At 40.5% G+C, this 24180-nt stretch overlaps 3 protein-coding genes across 4 annotated transcripts; 1 reads left to right on the top strand and 2 right to left on the bottom strand.

The window, feature by feature from the left end:
* Positions 1-4566: 4566 nt before the first annotated feature.
* LOC105022921 (beta-1,4-galactosyltransferase 1-like) lies at positions 4567-9239 on the bottom strand. The gene is made up of 7 exons (XM_034291094.1): positions 9094-9239; positions 8010-8090; positions 7621-7856; positions 7261-7448; positions 6705-6827; positions 6348-6452; positions 4567-5697 (listed from the first exon to the last, which is right to left on the bottom strand). Exons 1-7 carry the CDS (start codon positions 9122-9124, stop codon positions 5541-5543), a joined length of 921 nt encoding a protein of 306 aa, XP_034146985.1. The 5' UTR covers positions 9125-9239; the 3' UTR covers positions 4567-5540.
* A 4559-nt stretch (positions 9240-13798) lies between these two features.
* Positions 13799-23497, bottom strand: LOC105022911 (beta-1,4-galactosyltransferase 1). 2 transcript variants are annotated; one of them, XM_034291093.1, is made up of 7 exons: positions 23265-23497; positions 19683-19796; positions 17851-18086; positions 17074-17261; positions 16755-16877; positions 16204-16308; positions 13799-14751 (listed from the first exon to the last, which is right to left on the bottom strand). In XM_034291093.1, exons 2-7 carry the CDS (start codon positions 19750-19752, stop codon positions 14622-14624), a joined length of 852 nt encoding a protein of 283 aa, XP_034146984.1. In that variant the 5' UTR covers positions 19753-19796; positions 23265-23497; the 3' UTR covers positions 13799-14621. The 2 variants fall into 2 exon arrangements, with proteins under 2 accessions (XP_034146984.1, XP_010889983.5); XM_010891681.5 differs by lacking the exon at positions 23265-23497 and having other exon boundaries at positions 19683-21719.
* On the top strand, positions 21854-24108 carry LOC105022910 (probable pancreatic secretory proteinase inhibitor). The gene is made up of 4 exons (XM_010891680.5): positions 21854-22018; positions 22166-22200; positions 22533-22645; positions 23963-24108. Exons 1-4 carry the CDS (start codon positions 21964-21966, stop codon positions 24006-24008), a joined length of 249 nt encoding a protein of 82 aa, XP_010889982.1. The 5' UTR covers positions 21854-21963; the 3' UTR covers positions 24009-24108.
* The last annotated feature ends 72 nt before the right edge of the window (positions 24109-24180 follow it).

The raw sequence follows: 24180 nt of genomic DNA, 5'->3' as shown, positions 1-24180 counted from the left end.
CAAAAAGGGATATCCTACAGACATCTAGGTGACCACCCCCTGACTTTCATGTTTGCAGGGTAAACATCGATGTGAGAGTGGAAGAGGACACTTTTTCTAAATAATATCAAACTGTTGACATGCAACAGCTGACAGTGTCTGACTTACTGTATTTAGGTTCTAGTGACACCAGACTACTTGGTGAATGAAGGTATCGGATATGAACACTGGCCTGACTTTACTCCTAAAGGGCAAAATGCATCATAGAATGTGTGTTGTGGCTGTTGAAATATTCCAAAGGCTGTAATTTTTCCTAATCTGGTAACCTAACTAGTTAACACTCCAAATCAACTCCGCTAGGCTAACAGCAGCTTCCTTTATTCAGGTTGGCATGGTGTAGTCTTAAATTGTGAAACTATATTGGGCTTTTTTTTTTTATTGAAAATGACTTGGTAGACAGCAAAGAATGCATGAAACACACATCTCATTCCCATTTTCTCCCAAACAACTGGACTTAATTTAGTCGAGGTTTGGTCAACACTGTCGTCTGCTGGGCTGTATGCAGCTGCTGTTATTAATAGATTAGCCTATATGTGATCATACTCAAGAATGACTTGTTTCCAAGCAATACGTCTTGTCCGTTTAGGTGTTGGTTGCTACATTTACAGTATGAAATAATATTAGCTTGCAACTCAGGAAGGCTGAGGATTGTCTTTGCCAGTTTGAAAATAACATGCCATCCTAAAAACTGTCAATGCTAATAAATCCTAATTAATATTCTTTACACGGTGAGCATGATTTGTGTCACAATCACAACTACGTGAAAATGCAAGATACATTTGTTAAAATAAATATAGCAGCAGGCTCTTCAGTAGACCAAGACACCACGGTTAAATTATCTTCTTTATTAAACATTAACACTAAACATTACCTGCTACAGACAGACCAACATAGGCGATGACACATACAGAGATGTTGAGCAAATATAACCCGAGAGCTTAGTCTAACAATCATCTCCTAACATAATAAATTCCATCACACACTACGTCAGAGTTCATCCTTCTCTAACCCACAAGATATAACTAATTACACACAACAATTCAACATTTTCCCATAATGCCTTGCACCTAGAAGACCAATCACAGCCCAGTAGAAGTGAGCAGCGCCCACACGTGAAACACATACCAAGGTGGTCGCCGCTACAATATATTAGAAGGTTACATTTTAAATGGCCTTTCTGATTCCTTAAATCCTTTCTCAGGTTAACACTTTTCAATTTCATTTTCATTCTCCTTCAAATTGAATCGACAGTTTGCACTGCCTCTGAGGTGGAGACCAGCGGGCCCCAAGTGAAAGATATAAATGTCAGACAGCTCCAGTAGCAAGCTTGGAACTCGCTTGGCAACTAGCTTGGCATCGAATCAGAATCAACAATCATGAGACGTTAAACAGGTTACTCAGGACAGTGATTTTAATGTGCAAGCAATGGATTCATCTTGAGCCCTGATTAGAGCCTTGTCAAGTCTGCATGCAAGTCTGAGTCAAGTCTCAAGTATTCTCAGCACTGTAGGCTATAGTTACAGTCTATTAGTCCAAAGCAAGTCCTTTCAACTTAAGGTGCACTTTTTGGGGATTACTATTATTTTATGGGCTATTTTAAATCAGCAGTTGATAATCTAGTACACTAATACTTAATTGTAACATTTAATGTTTAATGGAAGTATGATCATGTTGAGGCTGGGGCCGGCATATTCTATCTGGCATATTAGCCAAATTGTCTGACAATTTTACATAGGTTAGCCATGAGCTAACAGCTCTTTTTGAACTATATGGTTGTGTTGACTAGATATTAGCTACTGTAACGAATTAGCTGGCAAAGATTAGAAACAGCCCAATTCTTGACAGCGAACTGTCATTAGGCTTCTCACTGAATGTAAAAAATCTAACATTACCTAGGTGACTTTCATATTTAATCACTTGAGCTACCAGACCAGAACAAAGTGTGAAGGCAGGTTTTTTCCTTAGTTTTAGCTATTCTATATTTACCTTCCAAGTGTGAAAAAATCCAAGTCAAGTCTTAAATCCTTTGAACAGATCGCAAGTCAAGTCACAAGTCAACTTATTGGTGCAACTTGAGTCACCAACTCTGCTTGTCACTAAGCAAGCCAGCCAGTATTGATGGATGTATTCAGTTGAGTGTTGCCCAGTCAATTGTTTGCGTTTGCTAACAGTTAAACTGTCCGTGTGGCTGCCTTGATGATTACATTTTACTGTTGGGATTAACGTCTATACTTGAGGTGTTGCAATCCCTCTTGGATTGTGATACCATGTGAAACTGAGACTAATACGTTTCTACAGGCCTCACAGAAGGTTTCGCTATGACTCATATTAATTCTGAAGGCTAGGAAGGAAGCTGATATAAAACCTGTAGAAACTGCATAATTAAATTACAATGTTTTATGTTGACAATAGACTGAAATAGCTCACGTGTCATAATCCTAATAAAGCCTAGCGAAATGAAGTTTCATTCCTTCGTGCACCCCACTGGAGTCTAATTCCACATCGGTGATGTACTTGTGCAGAAATCTATATTGACCATGGGTTCCTCTGCATTGCATAGAGATACCGTATCTGCCGGACATCTGGCATAATGCCTCGATCACCAACGCAGCGTTACTGCCCAACTCTTTATGCATGTATCAGAGGCGTCGCTATAAGGATAACAATACATTCGGGGGTTAGCCCACCGCCCCGCCCCGCCCGGAACAGAAAGTACAGGGTTTTGAATGTACATGCGGAAAAGTTCGATGTACACGCTTGCGGGCTACACGTTCACATTGTCATAATGCGCGATCGGAATTATAGATTAATTGATCAGGGGCTATTTTTTTTATACTTATTATTATTTTTGTTCCACTTGAGATCCGTGGCTATTCATAAAAGATCCGTGGCTATAGCTTCGGACGCCCAGGGCTAACTACGAAACTGGCATGTATCATTTGGGTCAAGTTTGTTTGAGGTGCACGTTCACAATTAAATATTAGCACAGTGGATTTAAGCGTCCTGGTTATTCACAATTTAGATTATATGCTGAGAAGTTTTATTGTTAAATAAGACACTGACACTCCCTTACCCTAAGACAACATGGCTGGAAAACCAGTGGTTCTACTATGTGTAACACTTCTTGTCACCTTTTCATGTATATGTGTGGAAAAACATGATTCAGCCACCTGCCATGGTGTGGAGAACTGAATCCAGGCGGCAGGGTAGACTAGATCAGCTCCTTAAACCCAGTTCTACGGGACGGGGTTTTCTGGGTTTTAGATTGTATTTATAATTTTACTCAAAATATTGCGTGGGAGAGAAGGGCTTTACAAATAAAATAGTAAATCTAATTTTCAGTTGTTGCCATCCTGCAGGAATAACTTCCCTCATTCTGTCTCAACTCCGTCATGGTTCATTCCATACTGAAACTTGTAGCTTGTCAGGCTCTAATGTATTCCTTGGATGTTGTTGCTGTACTTTATTTTGACATGGAATAGAATGTGAGATCTTAGTAGTCCTCTAATTTAGATTCCAGTGATTTTATTGGATAAGCAGAACTTTAAGGAAGGTTCGTAGCTATATTTAATGTTGGAAAGGTAATTAAAGGTAATTAATGCCCTGCCAACAAAAATCCCTTACTGCAGGCTCCTTCATTCTTTCTCACAGTAAAGTGCTTTGATGTCAAACTATATTTTCCCCCTACCAGAGCAGACTTCATTGAAATCCAGCTACACGTATAATATAACCATATTAAATGAAATTCAACAAAGTAAATCAGTGTATAACATTGCCTCTTTACAGAGAAACCAGAATGGCGTTTTGGGACATTAAGTACTAAAGCTGAGGGGGTCTGAATTTACCAAACAAATGACCTAATTATGAGAATTTAATAAACCATTGTGCAAATAAAGTTGCAAAATATGTTTTTTTATATTGACAGTTGAGCAAGTTTGAAAATTAAATGTCAAAGCCCTGGTTTGATGTATAGCACATTACAGTATCAAAAATGGAATCTGCATTCAAATTAGACAATAATCAATATTACAACATAATACCTGAATTGATGCATTAACAATAAATTCCTGGTTGTGGCCATCAATGGTCCCATTAGCAATTACTTTGATTATTTATTTTTTAATTCATATTAGTTTGGGCTACATGTTGTAATGGAAAATATCAAAATGCCTGCGATACGTAGCTGGTGTGGATAGTGTCACTCATTAATGGTTCCCTTTCAGACAGTCACATCAGTATGACACCCATAGGGTACGCTCTATCACTGCACACGCAACCTGACCAATCCTGTCACACCTTTCAAATCCAATAAGAGCTCGAGTCGACTTGGAAGCCACGCCTTCCCGATGAGGATCGCAGCTCTTGGGGATCCAATTGTCATCGACGGTCTAGATGCTTTTCTGAAAACAAAATTAGCTCTTACCTTGGAATTCTTCTCAACCACTTGTTTTCCAGCGTCAGCCACTTGGTTTTTAAATCCAGAAGTGTACCTTGACCTTACTGTCACTTATTGTCAGGTGAGTTTGCGTACTAGAGAGGATTACAGTCCTTGGGCCAGGCCCGTCCTGTTCAGCCAGTGCAGAGTAGAGCAGCAAAGGAGGCACTTTGCTGCTCTTGAATGGGATGAAAGCTTCAACTAAAAGTGGGCTGATGTGAGAAGGTTAAACACCTGATTGATTGATTGATTGATTGAAACACCAGAGGGGCTGCGGCATTCTGGATAAGTTGCAGGGGTTTGATGGCAACAGCAGGGAGTTTTATGAACAGTGAGTTGCGGTTCCATTCTTGCCACACCTCGTTCCGGCTAAGTTTAACGTCCTAGTTCCACTCCATGCTCTTTCACCTCTCATATATGCAGATAGTTGACATCAACATCATGTCCAGCGACAGACAGACAGGTCAACTATGCGCAATGCCCAACTTCTTTGGGTTATTAACTTTTCTCACTTTTTTTTTATTATTCCAGTGGGTAGGTGAGATTCTTTGCATTTTATGACAGGATCATCAAACTTAGTGCACCAGTAGTCCGTTTGTGTCAGCAGACAATGCCACAAGAGGGCGATGTGCGCCACGTTGTGTGTCAGAACACAAGGAGATTTTTTTGATGCTGCTTTGCACCAATAAACATAAAATAAAGATAGGTGGAATATTCTTTTTTTTATATTTTTTTTTTCACTTTGTGCACTCTCCCTCTTGCAAGGGTAACAACACCAACATTAAAATCTAGATTGGAGAAGAAATTAGACTGACTTGGAATCAAAAAAATGTGTGGTCCAGCACAGAAGCACATCAAGTTAAGGTTGGGAGTCCATTAGTTGACACCCTTCTGTGCTCTGTTTTCACAATGAATGTCTGGAAGTGGGAAAACGTTATTTTGATATTGTTTAGACATATGAATGGTTGACAGGTTTCCCAGACTTCCTCCAGGCTTTTAAGGGTTCCAAACGGTATGGGGCATTAATATACAAGTTTGATAATGCATAAAATAGATAATGATATATTTAGTTGTTTTTCCGTTGGCTGTTCTTGAATGGTTTCCCCAGATCTACTGTGATCTTTGTGAACAGGACATGCTTTTCCACTGCGACAACTTTGTATTTGAGAGAGTTGAGGCCGTCTTTGTCCATGATCTTAATTGTGTGAGCCATTCTCTTGAACCTGTAGGGCAAAATAATAAACGGTCATCAACATTTAAAGAATAATCAGGTAAATAGTTAGGTTTAAGCTTTCAAAAAAGTATTCATTGTAATGGTGTGGTTGTGAGTTGATTTTGGATGATTTGATGTTTCATAGCAAATTACATGACTTTGACAGCAGATGTCAATCTGTTATTCAATGTAATTGTAGAGAACTCTGCACTGCTCTACTAATGCTGTGAATGTTAGTTTGTTGGAAACATATTAGTGATGGAAAATGTCTGAGTTACAACCTGTAACCTATTTTTTCACTTAGACTTTGAGATTTCTCACACTGGTCAAAAAGATTAAACAATATCAGAGAAGTCAGCTCTGCATGAGATCATTTAAAATCCGGGATTAATTCTGCGTGGTTTGAGCAGAGTCTGTCCCCTATGCGGATTTAAACCGCGCAAATGCTTCTGTGCTATGGTCTACACAGAAAGTACACACCACCCCATATACCAAAGCCTCCCCACTTCTTTTTAATTTAGTGGTATTTGAATTATAAAACCTGCCACGCCCACCTCATTAGAATAAACAGTATCTTGACACCTGAAATCTGGTATAAATACTCAGGTAGTGGAAAGCTTGTTAAAGAACCTATTGCGGGTGTTCATTCTAAAGCTTTACCTCTGATCATTTTCATTGTTATTTCTGTCTCTGATGTGAGGGATCATCCGGAACTTTCCAATCACGCCATTTGGCCGGGAGCTTGACATTCCCCTGTTATTCAACCTGTGGAAATCAGGCAGAATTCCAAAAGATTTAATCATCTTTGGGTCAGTTTGGTAGACACAGACATAGCACAGTCCTAGGCAATAGTCCTATATCTTTTGTCCGAGACTAGGTTTAATCTGTGTGACATCGTGTTTGAACATTGATGAAATTATTTGATTAGCATAATGTCACTTTAACCGAACAGACATTTTACATAATAGTAAGATAAAGAGCAATGCTGAATGTCTACAAGGTAAAACATGACCTTGCCTCTTGAAAATGTCATCATCTTCACCACCCCAGCCCCAGTAGGTGTTGGGAAACCCGTTTATTTTCAGGATCTGCTCCTTACTCAGTGAACAGACACCACCAAAGTACTGACTATAAGGCAACCTATGGACCAGACAAAGACAATAAATACATGAATGTGCTGAACTAGATATAAAGCACCGTAAACATTTTTTTGCCACCTTTCATTCATTCCATGGTAATAAAGTTGTTTTTTTTCTCCATTTTATAAAAGTCACTGCACATTTTAAGTACTGCCACACCATGTCAATTGGATAGGACTAGGCTTAAAACAGTGTTGGTGAAACCGACGATAAGTCTGCTAAATGACATTCATTATTGTATATTATATTCTCTTTTCACGTTGCAGGGTACCCCCAAGGGTTAGTCTTAGGTCTCTGAGTAGCCCTGCAGGAGGTAGACATGTACTCGCTCGGGTATTTACAGTATTAATAACAACGGTGTTGACTTTACCCATGTACTTATTATGGCTCACAGCACCCTGGACTGTGTCAGTACCATAGAGCATAACACTCACTTGAAGGCAAACTTGTCCATGGACACAGAAAGGTGTCTGGGCTGGCTGAAGCATCGGTAGGTGTTCCGGTCGTCCATGGGGATGAGGTCCACGTCACTGAACACAAAGCAGTCGTAGTCGTACTCTTTGAGGGCCTCGGTGTAGCCGATGTTCATCAGCTTGGCCCTGTTGAACATGCTTTCCCCGTCCTAGTGAAGGCATGAAGTGAGGACAAATCTGTTGCTGCCCCCTGCTGGTGGGTTACACTTCTATGGCCAATGCTACAAGGTGCTTGGTGTCAAATATTCAGAACCCATTTCATTTATTAAGGGTCCATTTAAGATTATGAATCTGCTAAAAGGTGTAGAATTTCCATGGTACCTGATTAATAACATAGACACCATAGTCCAGCTGTTGGCGCTGTAGGAAAGGATGGAGGTAGTGGAGCCAAAACTGGAGGTGTTCCTCACGATTATGGAAGGGGATGATGACAGCAACCTTCTGAAGGGCGATGCAGTTGTCTGGCTTGTAGCGACCTCCGACCTGCAGATTTGGGTTCTCTTCCCTCACGGCCTCCAAACTAACAGGCGTAGAGAACTCAACTACAAATTGTCCCACTGTCGATTAGGATAGACGTGATGTGTAAATAAACCCATTACAGTAGTAATAATTCATATGGCAATTTGGCGCCTTCAGAAATTGAACAATAAGCTGATTTTTTTGGTAGAGAATCATATACAGAATACTGTATTCAATGTGTGACCGTGTACCGAGAAGTGGCGAGAGATCCGGGCATTTGTTGAGTTGTTTGATCTCATTCTCCTTCTTGGGGTCCTTGGCATCTGAATTTACTGAAAAATAAAATAGTAGTCTGGTTCAGTCGAGGAGTTTGTTGATGGGAGGGGTTTGTTTATGTTTTGTGGAAGGGGTTTGTTGATGGGAGGGGTTTGTTGATGTTTTGTGGGAGGGGTTTGTTGATGTTTTGTGCCCACATCATCATGAATCTGAGTGTGAGAAATATTTTACTCTTTGCAGGTCTTTATAGTTGACCCATAAATAACCTGAGAGTCATATTACATTTAATCATTTGTTGTATGCTCTTGTCGAGACCTTATTTAAAGTTGTAGGAATAAAATCCACAACATTGGCGTTGCAAGAGTGCTGACTTTGCAGCAAAAACCAGCACAACTTGGAGATGCAAGGAAAGTTCTGGGATCAGGTGGCCCAAACTCTTTAAACACTCAGCTATCACAGAGGAGAACATGAATGGAGCCTGGCAATTAAATAACACACGCTTGGTGTTCATGCAAGAAAGAAACCAAAGGAGGAGTGGGGTGAGGTTGGTCAACAGAAGGAAAAAAATTATCAAGTGGTGTCGGTAAATAGAAGGAAAAACAAGAAAAGTTATTTGGTTCCTTCTATGATATGATATTATGATATTCTGCGGTCACTGCATTAACTACAAAGCCACATTGTAATGCAATGATTGTAACTGAGCAATGGTCTCCGTTCATCTTCTTGTCACATCTATACAAGCTAACTGACAATTTCTGTCCTACTCTAAAACGCGCAAAGCAAAACAAGTGCAAAGCTACATCATTCATAGTTGTTACTCATAGCCAAATACATACAGCGTATACATTTGTTAATACTGTTCAAATTAAGTCATACACCATTACATGGAAGGTAACAGTTATGACCAAAGGATATTTGTCTGTAATATACCTTTTAGACTATCATGCCATTCGTGTTCCATTAGAAGGCATTGAGATTTCTCATTATTTCAAACAAAATGCAAGGAGGATCGGCATATCCACTGCTTGATATTTTGAACTCACCCACCACATCACTTACCATAGTCGATGTAGTTATATAAATCCGACATCAGACGGTAATCATAATCTTCACTATGGGACTGCAAAGCACTACTTGCTGATTCAGTATATTTTGAGTAGCTTAAAAGATACCAAAAGAGTCGTGACAAATATAACAGACCTAAAAGCAAAAGGCAGCCAAATCGTTTTTTCACCATTTCACTGTCTGTGCCTTAAACCTGACTGAAGTATAAAAGTCAAATGGTACCAAGTTTTCCCATCACATTCCCCCGTTGGTGTGCTCAACCTGTCCCACCTGTTTTTAATGGTATAATTTCTCCTCAGACTATGAAACAACAGGCGTTTGTAATCTATGGGTAGTCTGAAAACAAGTGACCGTGACATTACCTCCTGACCTTACGTGTGGAGGTTAAACGCAAATGTGAGAACTGAAGTGTTGCATGAAGAGAACAAAATGTTGAGACTGCAAAACTCTCTTCAGCCTTTACCGGGCTCTGTTAGGCCTAGTAGAGGTTAACACTGGGTTTGCTGTTTCATATTTTGTGAATATTGTGAAATTGTTACTAGTTACGTGCCGCTGACTGAAATGTGCAATGTAACACGGTTATTGGTGCATAGGCCTATTGTTGTGCTTATTGTGTTAACACCTGGGCATGTGTGTCAAAGAACTTCCCCTTTTGGCGAATAAAGTTGATCCTTTGGTGCTGTAGTTGAAGTGGTGCTGCCAAGGCAGATTGCCCTGTAAATATAGATCTTTTTAAAGCACTGTATCCCATGGTCTTAAAAACTCAAGAGTTCAAAATTGCGATGAAAATTACATGTGATGAAAAGTCCCCTAACTGATAAGATTCAGCCAGAGCCAGAACACACGTGTTTAAAAGGTCTAATTTTGACATGTACACAATCAATGTCAGTTGTAGCAGTCTCAGAATGAAGAGCATAGTGAATGACGTAACAGCAGAATAGTCTATGTTGTTGTTGTGAAACAGGTCGCCCAGCAGGCTGACTCATTGAGTGAAGTACCATTATCATAGAAATCACCTGAAATCAACTTTAAATGTAGTTTTTTTTTGTTAGTGAAAGTTGATTTGGCCATAATAGAAGCCCTAATTACTTACATCATTATCTAAAGTTTAGTTATTGAAAGATTGATTACAGATTTTCTTAGTCAACAGACTACTTTCAGAGGAATGATCTAAGAATAAAAAATATTTTGAAGAATATTTAACAAAATTGTGGCTATAAAAAGTGTCTATAAACTTAGGGCTTTTTGGTAAGAATATTGTTATGAATTAAGGTACAAAAACAATTGTTGCTTTTAGATCAGTAATAAATCAGGCCTACCTTTCCCAGTTTAAAACTGTGGGAAGAAACATATATGCTAACTAAACAATGATGATCAAAAACATCAAAAAAATATAAAAAGAAGAAACTCAAGTCAAGAAGAAAACTGTATGTATAAAAATATGTATTACAGGGGACATACTTCTGTGCTAGTCACAGTTTGTCCATAACGAACACCATGTTCAAGCATAAGGGTGTCCATCAGTGCACATGGCACCAGGACACCCTAGGCCGCAGGTCAATGATCGACTTTGTTGTCATTTCATCTGACCTGCGGCCGTATGTCTTGGACACTCGGGTGAAGAGAGGGGCAGAGCTGTCAACTGATCACCACCTGGTGGTGAGTTGGATCCGATGGTGGGGGAGGAAGCTGGACAGACTCGGCAGGCCCAAGCGTACTGTAAGGGTCTGCTGGGAACGTCTGGCTGAGTCTCCTGTCAGAGAGATCTTTAACTCCCACCTCCGGCAGAGCTTCGACTGGATCCCGAGGGAGGCTGGAGATATTGAGTCCGAGTGGACCATGTTCTCCACCGCCATTGTCGAAGCGGCCGTTCGGAGCTGTGGCAGTAAGGTCTCCGGTGCCTATCGAGGCGGCAATCCCTGAACCCGGTGGTGGACACCGGAAGTAAGGGATGCCGTCAAGCTGAAGAAGGAGTCCTATCAGGCCTGGTTGGCTTGTGAGACTCCTGAGGCAGCTGACAGGTACGGACAGGCCAAGCGGACTGCAGCCCGGGTGGTTGTGGAGGCAAAAACTCGGGCCTGGGAGGAGTTCGGTGAGGCCATGGAGAAGGACTATCGGCTGGCCTCGAAGAGATTCTGGCAAACCGTCCGGCGCCTCAGGAAAGGGAAACAGTGCCCTACCAACGCTGTTTACAGTAGAGGTGGGCAGCTGTTGACCTCAACTGGGGATGTCATCGGGCAGTGGAAGGAGTACTTCGAGGATCTCCTCAATCCCGCCGTCACGTCTTCCATTGAGGAAGCAGAGGATGAGGGCTCAGAGGTGGACTCGTCCATCACCCGGGCTGAAGTCACTGAGGTGGTCAAGAAACTCCTCTGTGGCAAGGCACCGGGGGTGGATGAGATCCGCCCTGAGTACCTCAAGTCTCTAGATGTTGTGGGGCTGTCTTGGTTCGACACGCCTGTGCAACATCGCGTGGTGGTTGCGGACAGTGCCTTTGGGATGGCAGACCGGGGTGGTGGTCCCTGTTTTTAAGAAGGGGGACCGGAGGGTGTGTTCCAACTATAGGGGGATCACACTTCTCAGCCTCCCCGGGAAAGTCTATGCCAGGGTTCTGGAGAGGAGAATACGGCCGATAGTAGAACCTCAAATTCAGGAGGAACAGTGTGGTTTTCGTCCGGGCCGTGGAACACTGGACCAGCTCTATACCCTCTACAGGGTGTTGGAGGGTTCATGGGAGTTTGCCCAACCAATCCACATGTGTTTTGTGGATTTGGAGAAGGCATTCGACTGTGTCCCTCGCGGCATCCTGTGGAGAGTGCTTCGGGAATATGGGGTCCTGGGTCCTTTGCTAAGGGCTGTCAGGTCCCTGTAGGACCGAAGCAGGAGCTTGGTCCGCATTGCTGGCAGTAAGTCAGACTTGTTCCCAGTGCATGTTGGACTCCGGCAGGGCTGCCCTTTGTCGCCGGTTCTGTTCATAATTTTTATGGACAGAATTTCTAGGCGCAGCCAGGGGCCGGAGGGTGTCAGGTTTGGGGACCACACGATTTCGTCTCTGCTCTTTGCGGATTATGTTGTTGTGTTGACCCTTCAAACCAGGACCTTCAGCATGCACTGGGACGGTTTGCAGCCGAGTGTAAAGCGGTGGGGATGAGGCCATGGTCCTCAGTCGTAAAAGGTTGGCTTGCCCACTTCAGGTTGGTGGAGAGTGCCTGCCTCAAGTGGAGGAGTTTAAGTATCTAGGGGTCTTGTTCACGAGTGAGGGAAGGATGGAACGGGAGATTGACAGATGGATCGGTGCAGCTTCTGCCGTAATGCGGTCGATGTATCGGTCTGTCGTGGTGAAGAAAGAGCTGAGCCGCAAGGCGAAGCTCTCGATTTACCGGTCAATCTACGTTCCTACTCTCACCTATGGTCATGAGCTTTGGATCATGACCGAAAGGACAAGATCCCAGATACAGGCGGCCGAAATGAGCTTTCTCCACAGGGTGGCTGGGCGATCCCTTAGAGATAGGATGAGATAGGACTTACAAATCATGTAGAGGTCTGTAATTTTTATCATAGGTACACTACAACTGTGAGAGACGGAATCTAAAACAAAAATCCAGAAAATCACTTTTTTTTTTATTATTAATTTGCATTTTATTGCATGACACAAGTATTTGATCACCTACCAACCAGTAATAATTCTGGCTCTCACAGACCTGTTAGTTTTTCTTGTTCTCCACTCATTATCTGTATTAACTGCACCTGTTTGAACTCGTTACCTGTATAAAAGTCACCTATCCACACACTCAATTAAACAGACTCCAACCTCTCCACAATGGCCAAGACCAGAGAGCTGTGTAAGGACATCAGGGATAACATTGTAGACCTGCACAAGGCTGGGCTACAGGACAATAGGCATGCAGCTTGGTGAGAAGGCAACAACTGTTGGCGCAATTATTAGAATATGGAAGAAGTTCAAGATGAAGGTCAATCTCCCTCGGTCTGGGGCTCCATGCAAGATCTCACCTCGTGGGGAATCAATGATCATGAGGAAGGTGAGGGATCAGCCCAGAACTACACAGCAGGACCTTACCTGAAGAGAGCTGGGACCACAGTCTCAAAGAAAACCATTAGTAACACACTACGCCGTCATGGATTAAAATCCTGCAGCGCACGCAAGGTCCCCCTGCTCAAGCCAGCGCATGTCCAGGCCCGTCTGAAGTTTGCCAATGACCATCTGGATGATCCAGAGGAGAAATGGGAGAAGATCATGTGGTCTGATGAGACAAAAATAGAGCTTTTTGGTCTAAACTCCACTCGCTGTGTTTGGAGGAAGAAGAAGGATGAGCACAACCCCAAGAACACCATCCCAACCATTAAGCATGGAGATGGAAACATCATTCTTTGGGGATGCTTTTCTGCAAAGGGGACAGGACGACTGCACCGTATTGAGGGGAGGATGGATGGGCCATGTATCGCAAGATCTTGGCCAACAACCTCCTTCCCTAAGTAAGAGCATTGAAGATGGGTCGTGGCTGGGTCTTCCAGCATGACAACGACCCGAAACACACAGCCAGGGCAACTAAGGAGTGGCTCCATAAGAAGCATCTCAAGGTCCTGGAGTTGCCTCGCCAGTCTCCAGACCTGAACCCAATAGAAAATCTTTGGAGGGAGCTGAAAGTCCGTATTGCCCAGCGACAGCCCCGAAACCTGAAGGATCTGGAGAAGGTCTGTATGGAGGAGTGGGCCAAAATCCCTGAAAACAAAAATGTTTCACACTGCCTGTGATATTCCCCGTTTTAACTTTCTTGCCGGGTCCGTCTATCTGTTTAAATTAACTTGTTGTCCCCTCACACTCTCCTAGACACTGAGTACTAGTCCCTCAACCTAAACCAACCTGGACTAGTTAATGCTTTTCCGGTCTCGCTCTGTATGGGAAGATGAGGAAAAGACCAGTCATGTTATTGTTTAAATTCCGTCTTGTTAACGTTAGGCAGTATTCTAGTAATCTATACGCCCCTTTAACTATACATATTTATATACATTTTTATAAAACTGATATTACATTTTTCATTCAAGTATTTCTCCCTTTTATAAAATATTAAATGCAAATAATGTGCAACAAAAAATAAGCATGCATACTGCGTACAGTAAGAAATCTGCACACACTCTTAAATACTGTGATTAGGAAGGAAAACTTCTCTTCAGGGAGTTGCTGCAATTCATACTTTCAATAAAAAAGTCTTCCAAATAAAACCTTAATTGTACCATCAATGTTGCATGTAGGAAATAATGAAATTACATTTAAAAAATAAAAATAATAATCAAAGTAACGACCGGTAGTAACTCAAGTGCTGTTGCAACCAAACGTTTAATTTCCTTTTCCGTTTTCTTCTTTTCAGGCTTCCCAACAATTATTTTGGTTTTGTATGAAGAAAAAAGAATCAATTAAAATGTACACTTCATTTCTGTATTGTTCCCTGTATGTTTTTCTTTTAGCTACTGTATATGTGTGTTTAATAAATATCTTAAAAACACTAAGATAACCCCACTTCTACTGTGATATTGGTGAACAGAGCATTCTTTTCCACTTTGACGACTTCGTACTTCAGTGAGTTAATACCATCTGTATCCATCGTCTGTCTTGTGCGTTGTATTCTATCAAACCTGTGATTTAAAGAAAAATACTATTGTTATATCTTCATATGACAACAAAATATGTATACAGAAACGTATGGTGGCCAAAGAAACCATACATGCCTTATGTAGTCTTATTTAAATAGACAGTATCAAGTTTTGTAATGCTAATACTAAAATACAAAAATATATCAGCAATGCAAAAAAAGGAGCACTGGGTCAAATTTGTGGGAATTTCAAAATAAAGGCCCATACTTAGAAGTACAAAAGAGACAAGGACCTGTATACAAAAATTTACTTTCTAAACAATAACACAGGTTCACATTTCTTAATATTTAAATGGAATTTACACTGTTTTAAAACATGTTCCATGTTCAAATAAATACCCAATGCAGCACTGCAAAGAAACCTGTCATTTTAGACAGGTTGGCAGATTAAGACGTATTGCCTTTGTGATTATGGAGCTTGCGATCCCTATCACAAACTGAATTAAGATCAGGGCAGGTTCAGAAGGAGCCTGCATGTTGACATAAGGTGATATGTCAGCTGACATTGCACCAATCATATTCGGCATACTCTTCCTACCTTAGCATGGGGGTCAGTTTTACTCACAGTCTCTGCCTCACTGCTTATCTGATAGTGTGAGGTTGCATTTTCTTTTACCCAACCACCCACCACCCAGCCTCCACCTATTTGGTTCTGGTCATGGTTACCTTGCTCACAGCCCGTTTTTTCGTATTTGGCTGAAAATGTCTTTATTTTAGACAGTCCATAATAATGCAAACTAAAAGAGTACTGCCTTTCGGGGCAGTCGAAGTCAGGGGTGTCAAACCGGTTCCACGGAGGGCCGAGTGTCTGCAGGTCTTTGGGTTTTCCTTTAAATTGGTTCCCAGGTCAGACCTGAACAACCAGGTGGGGGTAGAAACTAACCAATTAGTGAACTCATTAATCAATCAGGTACAAGGTGAGAGCGAAAACCTGCAGACACTCGGCCCTCCGTGGAACCGGTTTGACACCTGTGGTCTAAGGCAAGGTTTTTCAATCTTGGTTTTGTGGTCTCCCAGGGGTGCACAAAATTAACAGGAGACAACAGATGGAGGTGGTGGCTGTGGAACTATGCTGTAAGTTTGGAAAACCCTGGTCTAAGGTATTGCATAGCAGTGTCTAAGTGTCACTACAACCCAGGTTCAATACCAGGATTTAAAATAACTGGTCATGGAGGCTCCAATTGATGGTAATGTAATTTATTTTACTTTGTGTTCATTTCTTGCTGCTGTGACAGTAATCTGGGTTTATGTGGTTATTCTAGGCCATATTCCAGAGTATTACGTTGCTGGCCCATGACTGCACATGACTGCACATGACTGAACACCTGACACATGATTGCATTGGCCAAGTATAAGTGATGACTTGGCATGTTTTCATTGGTTGTTGCGTCAACTAGACTTAGCTGTGGAACGTTTTCCTATACTAAAACAGTACCTTTGGGGATTGGGTTGGTTCAGTCTGTCTCTTTCATGTCGAATCATCTGGTATTTTCCAACCTGGCCATCCGGACGAGAGATGGACATTCCTCTGAAACTCACCCTGTGGAAATCAGAGATTATTATTGCATTGAAAAACATCCCAGAGAAATTAGAAATACTGTTGAAATCAGGGTTGGGGTTCATTCAAACAGATAACACTATAGTCAGGTGTGATTTCTTAAAAATTCTAAAATGTTTGTTCTTTGAGAAAGAATTCAAAACAAAGGCCATTTTCAATTGTTACAATTGGATTTTCAGTTTATGTACTAAATCAACCACACTTTTATTCCAACTGAATTGCACTTCAGCGTGACCCATGACATGCCTCTACATTACAATAAACATTGCATTCATTAGTCTCCATCACGCTAATGTCTTATTGACAAAAGTGGCCCCGGTATGAGAATCTGCCCAGAACACTGGCATGAAATCACGATGTCATCAAGGTCGGCCTTTTATATAGTTTAAGGTTTAAAAGTCAGTTTGGATTGAAATGCATGGTCTTGCCTGTTATACATGTCATCATCTTCACCTCCCCAGCCCCAGTAGTTGTTGGGAAAACCGTTGATTTTCAGGAACTGCTCCTTACTCAGTGATGAGACACCACCAAAGTATTGATTGTATGGCAACCTATGGACATATACACAAGTTTTCTCCACTAGCCCATAAAAGTTAGCCAAGTTAGGATAAGCATGACTAGAATCCCTAAGCATGACGAGAAATACCTGTTTACTGTTCTTTCAGGCTTTGTACTGAAGGTAATGGTGGATGTGGGAGAGTGCATATACTTTTTAGAAGAGTTGACTGTTTTAGTTTTGTGTTATACCTGAAGCCAAACTTGTCCATGGACACAGACAGGTGTCTGGGCTGGCTGAAGCATCGGTAGGTGTTCCGGTCGTCCATGGGGATGAGGTCCACATCACTGAACACAAAGCAGTCGTAGTCGTACTCTTTGAGGGCCTCATTGTAGCCGATATTCATCAGCTTGGCCCTGTTGAATGTGTTCTCTCCATGCTAATAATGAAAGAGGTGATTTCCCTGTTATACAATGTCACAGTAATTTTCTAATGAAAACAGCTAGTAATAAACTGTATATAAAAAAATATATATAATAGTTGCTGCATTTCAAAATGAGTGCCGGTGTCCTATCTAGAGCATATGTCAAGAAGAGAAGTAAACTTAGTTTGAGGGAAGGTCTGAAAAACAAAGTATTCTTTTTATCTTGCAGACAGTAATGGATAACTGTTAAGCAGGCAAGGATAAAGGACACCGTGTACAGTTCATACATTTATTGTGTATTCCTTTTGACCTAAGTGTGTTGTCTGCTGTTGCTATCCTTTCTGTGGAGAGAGGCCTATGAGATGAGTGATGGAGGGGCCTGAGAGATGAGGGGCCTGAGAGATGAGGGGTCTGAGCAATGAGCTCTGCAGCTGGACCCTTCTAGGATGTTAAGACATTAACATTCAATGAGGGATGGGAGGTTACTTGTGTGGAAACCTTCAGGAATGAATTACATTACACGTATGATAACTGAATTGTTTTCTTCAGTAAATCAGACTGTGAAAGGCTAGTTCACAAAGACGATTAGTTCCTCCGGCTTTACCTGTTGGATGACATAGACGCCATAGTCCAGCTGTTGACGCTGAAGGATCGGGTGGAGGTAGTGGAGCCAGAACTGGAGGTGCTCCTCGCGATAGCGGAAGGGAATGATGACCGCAACCTTCTGAAGGGCGATGCAGTCGTTTGGCTTGTAGTGACCTCCGACCTGCAGATGTGGGTTCTCCTTCCTCACTGTGTCCAAGCTGACAGGTGTGGATAACTCAACCCTCAGAGGCCCCACTGCAGATTAAGAAAAGCAGATCTAGGGCTGGTTTCACATATGCAGATTAAGCCTAGGCCAGGGCTAAAAAAACAAGCTCAATGGAAATCTCAGGGTGCCAAGGTGGGCTTGTAGGTAGGGCATTTATCTAGTGCCTGAAATGTCCCTGGTTCTAATCCCCTTACCACCAAGGTAGAAACTATATATTTCTGTCCTTGAGCAAGACAGCTAACGATAATTGCTGCTCCAAACAGTTAAATGTAATGCAAACTGAACAATGTTGCTTGGCTTGACTGGGAATGATCCAAGTGATCTTTTCACATTATATATTGTTAGAAACAAATAATATAGGCTTAATGTGAGATATTAATTATTAATATCTATTAATTATCATTTGTAGGTGCCAAAATGCTAGTGTAGTATGTAAAGCCTTTTTGTGGAGAGGATGGCAGAGAATTATACTGTAAATATTATTGCAGGTTTATAACTTCTTATCAGTGTCAAGGAGTTCCTGTTTATGTCCTTGTTCTTTTTGGAAAACAGTTCTGATTAAACAAAAAAAGCTGAGAGGATTTATTTGGGTGAAGGCCACACTTTCTGGTTTCAGGTTTATAACTTGAAAAAGAAAACATTTAAGAAAGTATGCAAATAGGCTACTCTATAATGTATTTTAAGCTGTATGATTATAAAGACTTACAATAATTAATAATAATCTTATTATCCATTATTTAGTGATAATAAATCTTTGTATGCATTCATAGAACAGGCGTCAGTAACTAGATTGGGCCACCGACCAATTTCTGGGATACAGAAAATAAAAAAGGTATATTTTGTCTCTTGTTTAATTTTGTGGAAAAACTTGGACTATTGTTTAGCAGATCGTCTGTCACCGATCCCAGTTATTGTGAGGTTTTGTTCCGTTTGGGTTTTGTTTTTGAATGTAGCTGTTATGTTTGGGTTTTGTTTATGTTCTTGTCCTTGTCCTTATTGTTTCCACCTGTGCCTTGTTTGCTCCCTCATTGTGTCCCTATTTAAGTTCCTCCTGCACCAGTGTTTCTTGTTGGTCATTGTCTTTAGTGTGTTTGCCTTTGCCTGTTCCTGCCATTTGTGCCTTTTTTTAGTTTTTTGTTGGTAATACTTAATTAATACTATGTTTGCTAGTGATGGCCAAACGAGTCTTCATTAGTGTTATTTTAGCAACAGGATATTATGCTGGCAGCACTCAGATTTTCTTTATCACAATAAAAGCCATCATTGAAATGTATATGGCAATATGGTTAACAATCTAATCTATAAAAAATAACAGACAAGATCAACATTGGAACGGACATTAAACATAAAATTACAGACTAAATAGACAGACTAGATTAACTATATTGCCTTGTATATCTCAATGATGGCTTTTATTTTGAAAAGGAAAATCTTAATTAGCGCTGCTAGAACAATATCCTGCTGCTAGAAGAATGGCAATGAAGCCTCGAATGCCCATTACTAATGTTTGCCTTTTGAAAACCTTTGTGCTTGTGTCCTACCTCCCTGCCAATGTGTGTCTGTTATAGAGCTTGATGGTGCAATATAATGTTGTCTCTGCTGTTCATGTTAGATAGGCTACTCACCCAGGTGTGGTGGCTCATCAGGACATTTTTCAAACGTTCTCCCCAAAGTTGTAGTAGCTGGTGTCTGCATGTCCTCTGCACTCAGGAGGTTCAGAATTCCCAATGTTTGATTTCCTGGTTTTGGATTTATTTCTTTGTTTAGTACTAACCAATTAGAATAACCCATAGAATAAAACAAACACCCTAGGATGTTAATAATGGCGAAAACTAGAATCACTGTACATCCTCTGCTCAACTGTCTAAAATTGACAAAAGAGTCGGCCATTATGCAGCTGTTTCTGTAACCAGTGCCGAAGAATTATCAGTTTAAGCAGTGATTGTTATAACCTCAATAGATCATATAATAAATGCTGAGGAGGAATATTAGAATAGCGACTGGAGTTCTCCAATCAAATGGTGTAATTCTTCAAAATAATGTTGATTAACTGCTGTGTGGCCATGGCATTCGTCGAGTATAAGATAATGCGGAAATCACAGACATGGATAGCAAGGTATCTCTTTGTTCCCATACATAAAAAAGACAAAACAATGGAAGCGGCACAACCCCTGAACCTGTCCACCAACCACGAGACTGCTGGGCTCCAAAACATCTCAAGGATTCTTCTGATTGGTAGAAAGGTGGACTGGCAAGATACAATGAGTAATAAGTACATGTGCACGTAACATAACCAGCAGGTTGCTACAAAGCTTCTTCACCATAATCTTCCTCACTCCCAAAGAGACAGACAAAGTCTCAGAAATGACCTTTGGCCCTTGCTGGGGCAAAGTGTCCATCAAAACGTTGTCTCTGTTGGATCTCTCAACCCAACAGACACTCAGACAAATATCACTCTTTGTTCAGCTCTTACTTCTCTGAAGAATTACATCATAATCTGTTGTTCTTTAAACAATCTGGACAAGTTTGAGGAGGAATTTTGGAACTGTATTTCCTCCAATGTAAGATTTGGCACAAATTCAAAGAAGATCTGATGGAACAGATCCTCAAATTTGCACTTCATAAGCTAATAAAAAAGCTGTGAGAAATTGTCAGCATGATAGCCATTGACCTATTTGTGTTAGCCAAACAGAACTACAGCCGAACATAACTGTCTTGATACTAAAGCGAATCTGCACTGAGGCAGTTACTGTTTTTTAATAATTCATTGTGAGTTGCGTTGTAACAGATGTTATATGTTACCTAGTGTTGTTACCTCTGTTGTAGCAAAACTGGTGAGCAAGGTACAGAAGCGCTGCAAAATCTAGACCTTCTATCAGCTGGCCATGATCTGGATCTTTCTGCCATTTAAACCTAATTACAAAGAATTGGGCTAACTGCTGCAAACCTTCTAATCTGTCTTTGTACTGACTATGCTATCCAGTTTAGAGCAACACCCTCACATGCCTGGATTGTGCACTCTTATTCAATACCAATATCATCAGTCAAGTCCAGCCTCCAGTTCAATCTAAATTTGGTTTCTTGTGAACAGTAACATCCAGCCAATTCTTGAGTATGTCAATGGACAGTTATTCCACTAAATGTTCCCGAACATATGTATTATTCATGTGTTTTACTACACTGCCGTGCACTTTGTCACCAGCATCCACTTATCCCTTTTGCCCCCCTCTACCTCTGCTCACTCCTGAACATCTGCTCTTCCTATTAACCTGGGCTCCGGTACAGTAGATATCTCACATACTAGTCACTCATAACCCCCACACTTCATTTGGCCCTTATTAATTTCAGTCCACTACCATGGACTGGAACAAATTGCAAAATACCCCTAAATTGTCACTTTTATCAAAACTCCGTCCTTCCAGCTGTCTGATTAATAATAAAATCTGTGTTTTGCTGTATTCAGTGTAATTTGATTATGATGATACTTTCCCCTGCCAATAATGCTTTGTGTTTGTTCATTTGTAATTATATTTTAATTATGAATGTGGTTTGGTGTGTGTTGTCCAGTCCTCTTGCTATTGAATGCATTTTGTCAGGTTTAAATAAAAAAATGAGAATCTGTTCTCAGTTGGCTTACCTATTAGTTAAATTATATCCTAAATGTCAATGTCACAATATTTGTGGCAAAAAACAGCATTTTTTTATGTCTCAACCCTATTTCCTCTATTGTGCAATACCAACCAGAGAGCCCGTGGGACTTTGTTCACAGGTAGTGTCCCATATTAGAGAAGTTAGGTTCCCATTTGGGGCTCTTTGACAGGTGTGAAGATTCTCAGCACATTTAACTCATTACAACCACTGAGAGACTTTTAAATAGGACACTCTCCCTGTTTATCCTCAGACAACATGGCTGGAAAACTAGTAATTCTACTGTGTGTGATGCTTTGTGTCGCCTTTTCAGGTAAAGTATGCTTATTTTCTGTAAGATGCATGTAGTTTATTTAGCTGAATATTTACAGGAAGTATGAAACCATATGTCACGATGTTCCTCTGTAAATAACTTGATTCAGTCACTCGGTGCAAACTAACATACGGCATGTTTTTTTAGCCGCAGAAGAAGAGATCTCTGGAAATTACAGAAATGTAAGGCAGATCTTATTATTTCTAATGTGCAATATGTATCTGTTGCTTCTTAAACTTGCTGTGAATTTTCCTTTGAGTGACATTCCTGCTATAGGTACAGATCTAGGATCACTTTCTCCTTTTACTAACATTCATCCATAGTGAAGGAAATGCAAAACTGACCATTTTCAATGCATAAAGCCTACTGACTCCAAATGAGTTAGAAATCCTATTCAACAGTACATGAAATATTATCCGACCTGTTATGAAGATTTCATTCCTATCCTTGATCTTTAAGAGAAACAGTAGATATTAGATCTGTAGGTCTTAACAGTATTGTTTTTATTTTGCAGCCATCTTGCGGCATTATGGAGGAGATTATGGCTTGCCCAATGAACTTTGCTCCTGTGTGTGGCACCGATGGCAACACGTACCCCAACGAGTGTGCACTCTGTGTCCAGAGACAGTAAGTACACAACTGCTCCTTTCTCCTTTCTACAACACTAGACACAAATCCAAAGAAATGCCCTAAAATAGGGTGGAACATTCGGAACACACAAAATGTTTTTGGTTTAACATTGCAAAGCAATTAAGAAAACAACCCTGCTCTGACACTTGTCACTGTAAGGCTTGTAAGGCTAGATTCGTTTTATGAAAACAACATAATAAACTGGGTGGTTTGAAATCTGAATGCTGATTGGCTGAAAGCTGTGGTATATGAAACCATTTGCCACAGGTATGACGTCACATCACTATTTTACTGCTCAAATTGTTTTTGTAACAGGTTTGTAATAGCAAAGTTATCAGAGGGGTTTGTGGTATATTAACAATATATTTCCTAGCCATGGTATATTTTTCATAAACCTTATACCCTCGTGCCTTCTTGATTAAATAGTCACCTCCAGTGAGGCAGTGAAACCTGTATTCAGGGAAAGCACAGCACCCCACAACGGTTTGTGTTGTTGTTTGTTGTTTTTTGAGAAGCAATGCAATGTGGTTTTTGTATAAATTTGTAACATGGAAAAATGCGAGCCTGACGTGACGTTATCTAAATCGTTCCGAGAGGTGTAAAGAGATTTACAAACCTTGTGTAAAGAGATTTCTCCTGGTTTTCTGAATCTTTTGATGATGTTATGTATCGTTGATGATGAGACCCCAAAACTCTTAGCATCTTTACTTCTGAAAGACTATCTGGGATGTTTCTTTTTCTTCCCAATCATGTCACTGACCTGTTGCCAATTGACCTAAAAAGTGTTGAGATGTTCCACTAGGTTTTTGTTTTGCATTATACAACTTTTCCTGTTTTTTGTTGCCCCATTCCCAGCTTTTTTGAAAGGTGTAGCTTGCATCAATTCAAAGTGAGCATATATATTTCACAAAACAATAACATTTCTGTTACAACATTTTATCTATTGTCTTTGTATGATTTTCTATTTAAAAATATAGGGTTTAAATTATTTGCATATCATTGTATTCTGTTTTTCTTAATATTTTAGACAGTTTCCCAACTTTTTTGGAAACAGGCTTTTATATAGTATTCTTACATTACACATAGTTACATTCATGCTGCCACCCATTTATGGACTTACATTTTAGGCTGCTGAATTCAATCAAACATTTATCACAGAAAAAGCCCAATTCTGCATTGTATCTTAAATGTTCTTAAATGAAATACACTGTTACATTAGGTTTCACTGAATTCAAAGTACATGTACAGTACAAACTTTTTCAGTTAACCTAAGAAATTAACCAGTGTATTGCATTAATATTTGTCTCTTTACAGAGTAACCAAAATTGACATTTTGGTCATGAAGGAGCAGAGCTGTTAAGTGGATCTGAAGTCACAAAACAAAGGACCACATCATCTCCAAAGTTAATAAAGCAATGTGCAAATAAAGTGATCTCATTTAATTTGGGTATTCAACCACAGTTAAACATTTAGTTTTTAAATCTCATTTCTTAAGTTTGAAATTTGGTGTGAGTTTTAAGAGTGGGTTGGGT

The sequence above is a fragment of the Esox lucius genome, chromosome 25 (assembly GCF_011004845.1).
Source record: "Esox lucius isolate fEsoLuc1 chromosome 25, fEsoLuc1.pri, whole genome shotgun sequence".
NCBI lineage: Eukaryota > Metazoa > Chordata > Actinopteri > Esociformes > Esocidae > Esox > Esox lucius.
The sequence above is the reverse complement of the archived record's forward strand: the minus strand, read 5'-3'. Positions and strand labels throughout refer to the sequence as shown.

Excerpts from the sequence above, each read along its gene's own strand:
- LOC105022921 (XM_034291094.1), bottom strand. The coding sequence starts at position 9,124 with ATGTCGGATTTATATAACTACATCGACTATG. Across the intron at positions 7,449-7,620 it reads GTGTCTATGTTATTAATCAG|GACGGGGAAAGCATGTTCAA; the intron begins GTACCATGGAAA and ends TGCCTTCACTAG. Across the intron at positions 6,828-7,260 it reads ATGGACAAGTTTGCCTTCAA|GTTGCCTTATAGTCAGTACT; the intron begins GTGAGTGTTATG and ends TCTGGTCCATAG.
- LOC105022911 (XM_010891681.5), bottom strand. The coding sequence starts at position 19,947 with ATGGCCGACTCTTTTGTCAATTTTAGACAGTTGAGCAGAGGATGTACA. Across the intron at positions 18,087-19,682 it reads TGATGAGCCACCACACCTGG|TGGGGCCTCTGAGGGTTGAG; the intron begins GTGAGTAGCCTA and ends CTTAATCTGCAG. Across the intron at positions 14,752-16,203 it reads AACCAACCCAATCCCCAAAG|GTTTGATAGAATACAACGCA; the intron begins GTACTGTTTTAG and ends TTTAAATCACAG.
- LOC105022910 (XM_010891680.5), top strand. The coding sequence starts at position 21,964 with ATGGCTGGAAAACTAGTAATTCTACTGTGTGTGATGCTTTGTGTCGCC. Across the intron at positions 22,019-22,165 it reads GCTTTGTGTCGCCTTTTCAG|CCGCAGAAGAAGAGATCTCT; the intron begins GTAAAGTATGCT and ends ATGTTTTTTTAG. Across the intron at positions 22,201-22,532 it reads TCTCTGGAAATTACAGAAAT|CCATCTTGCGGCATTATGGA; the intron begins GTAAGGCAGATC and ends TTTATTTTGCAG.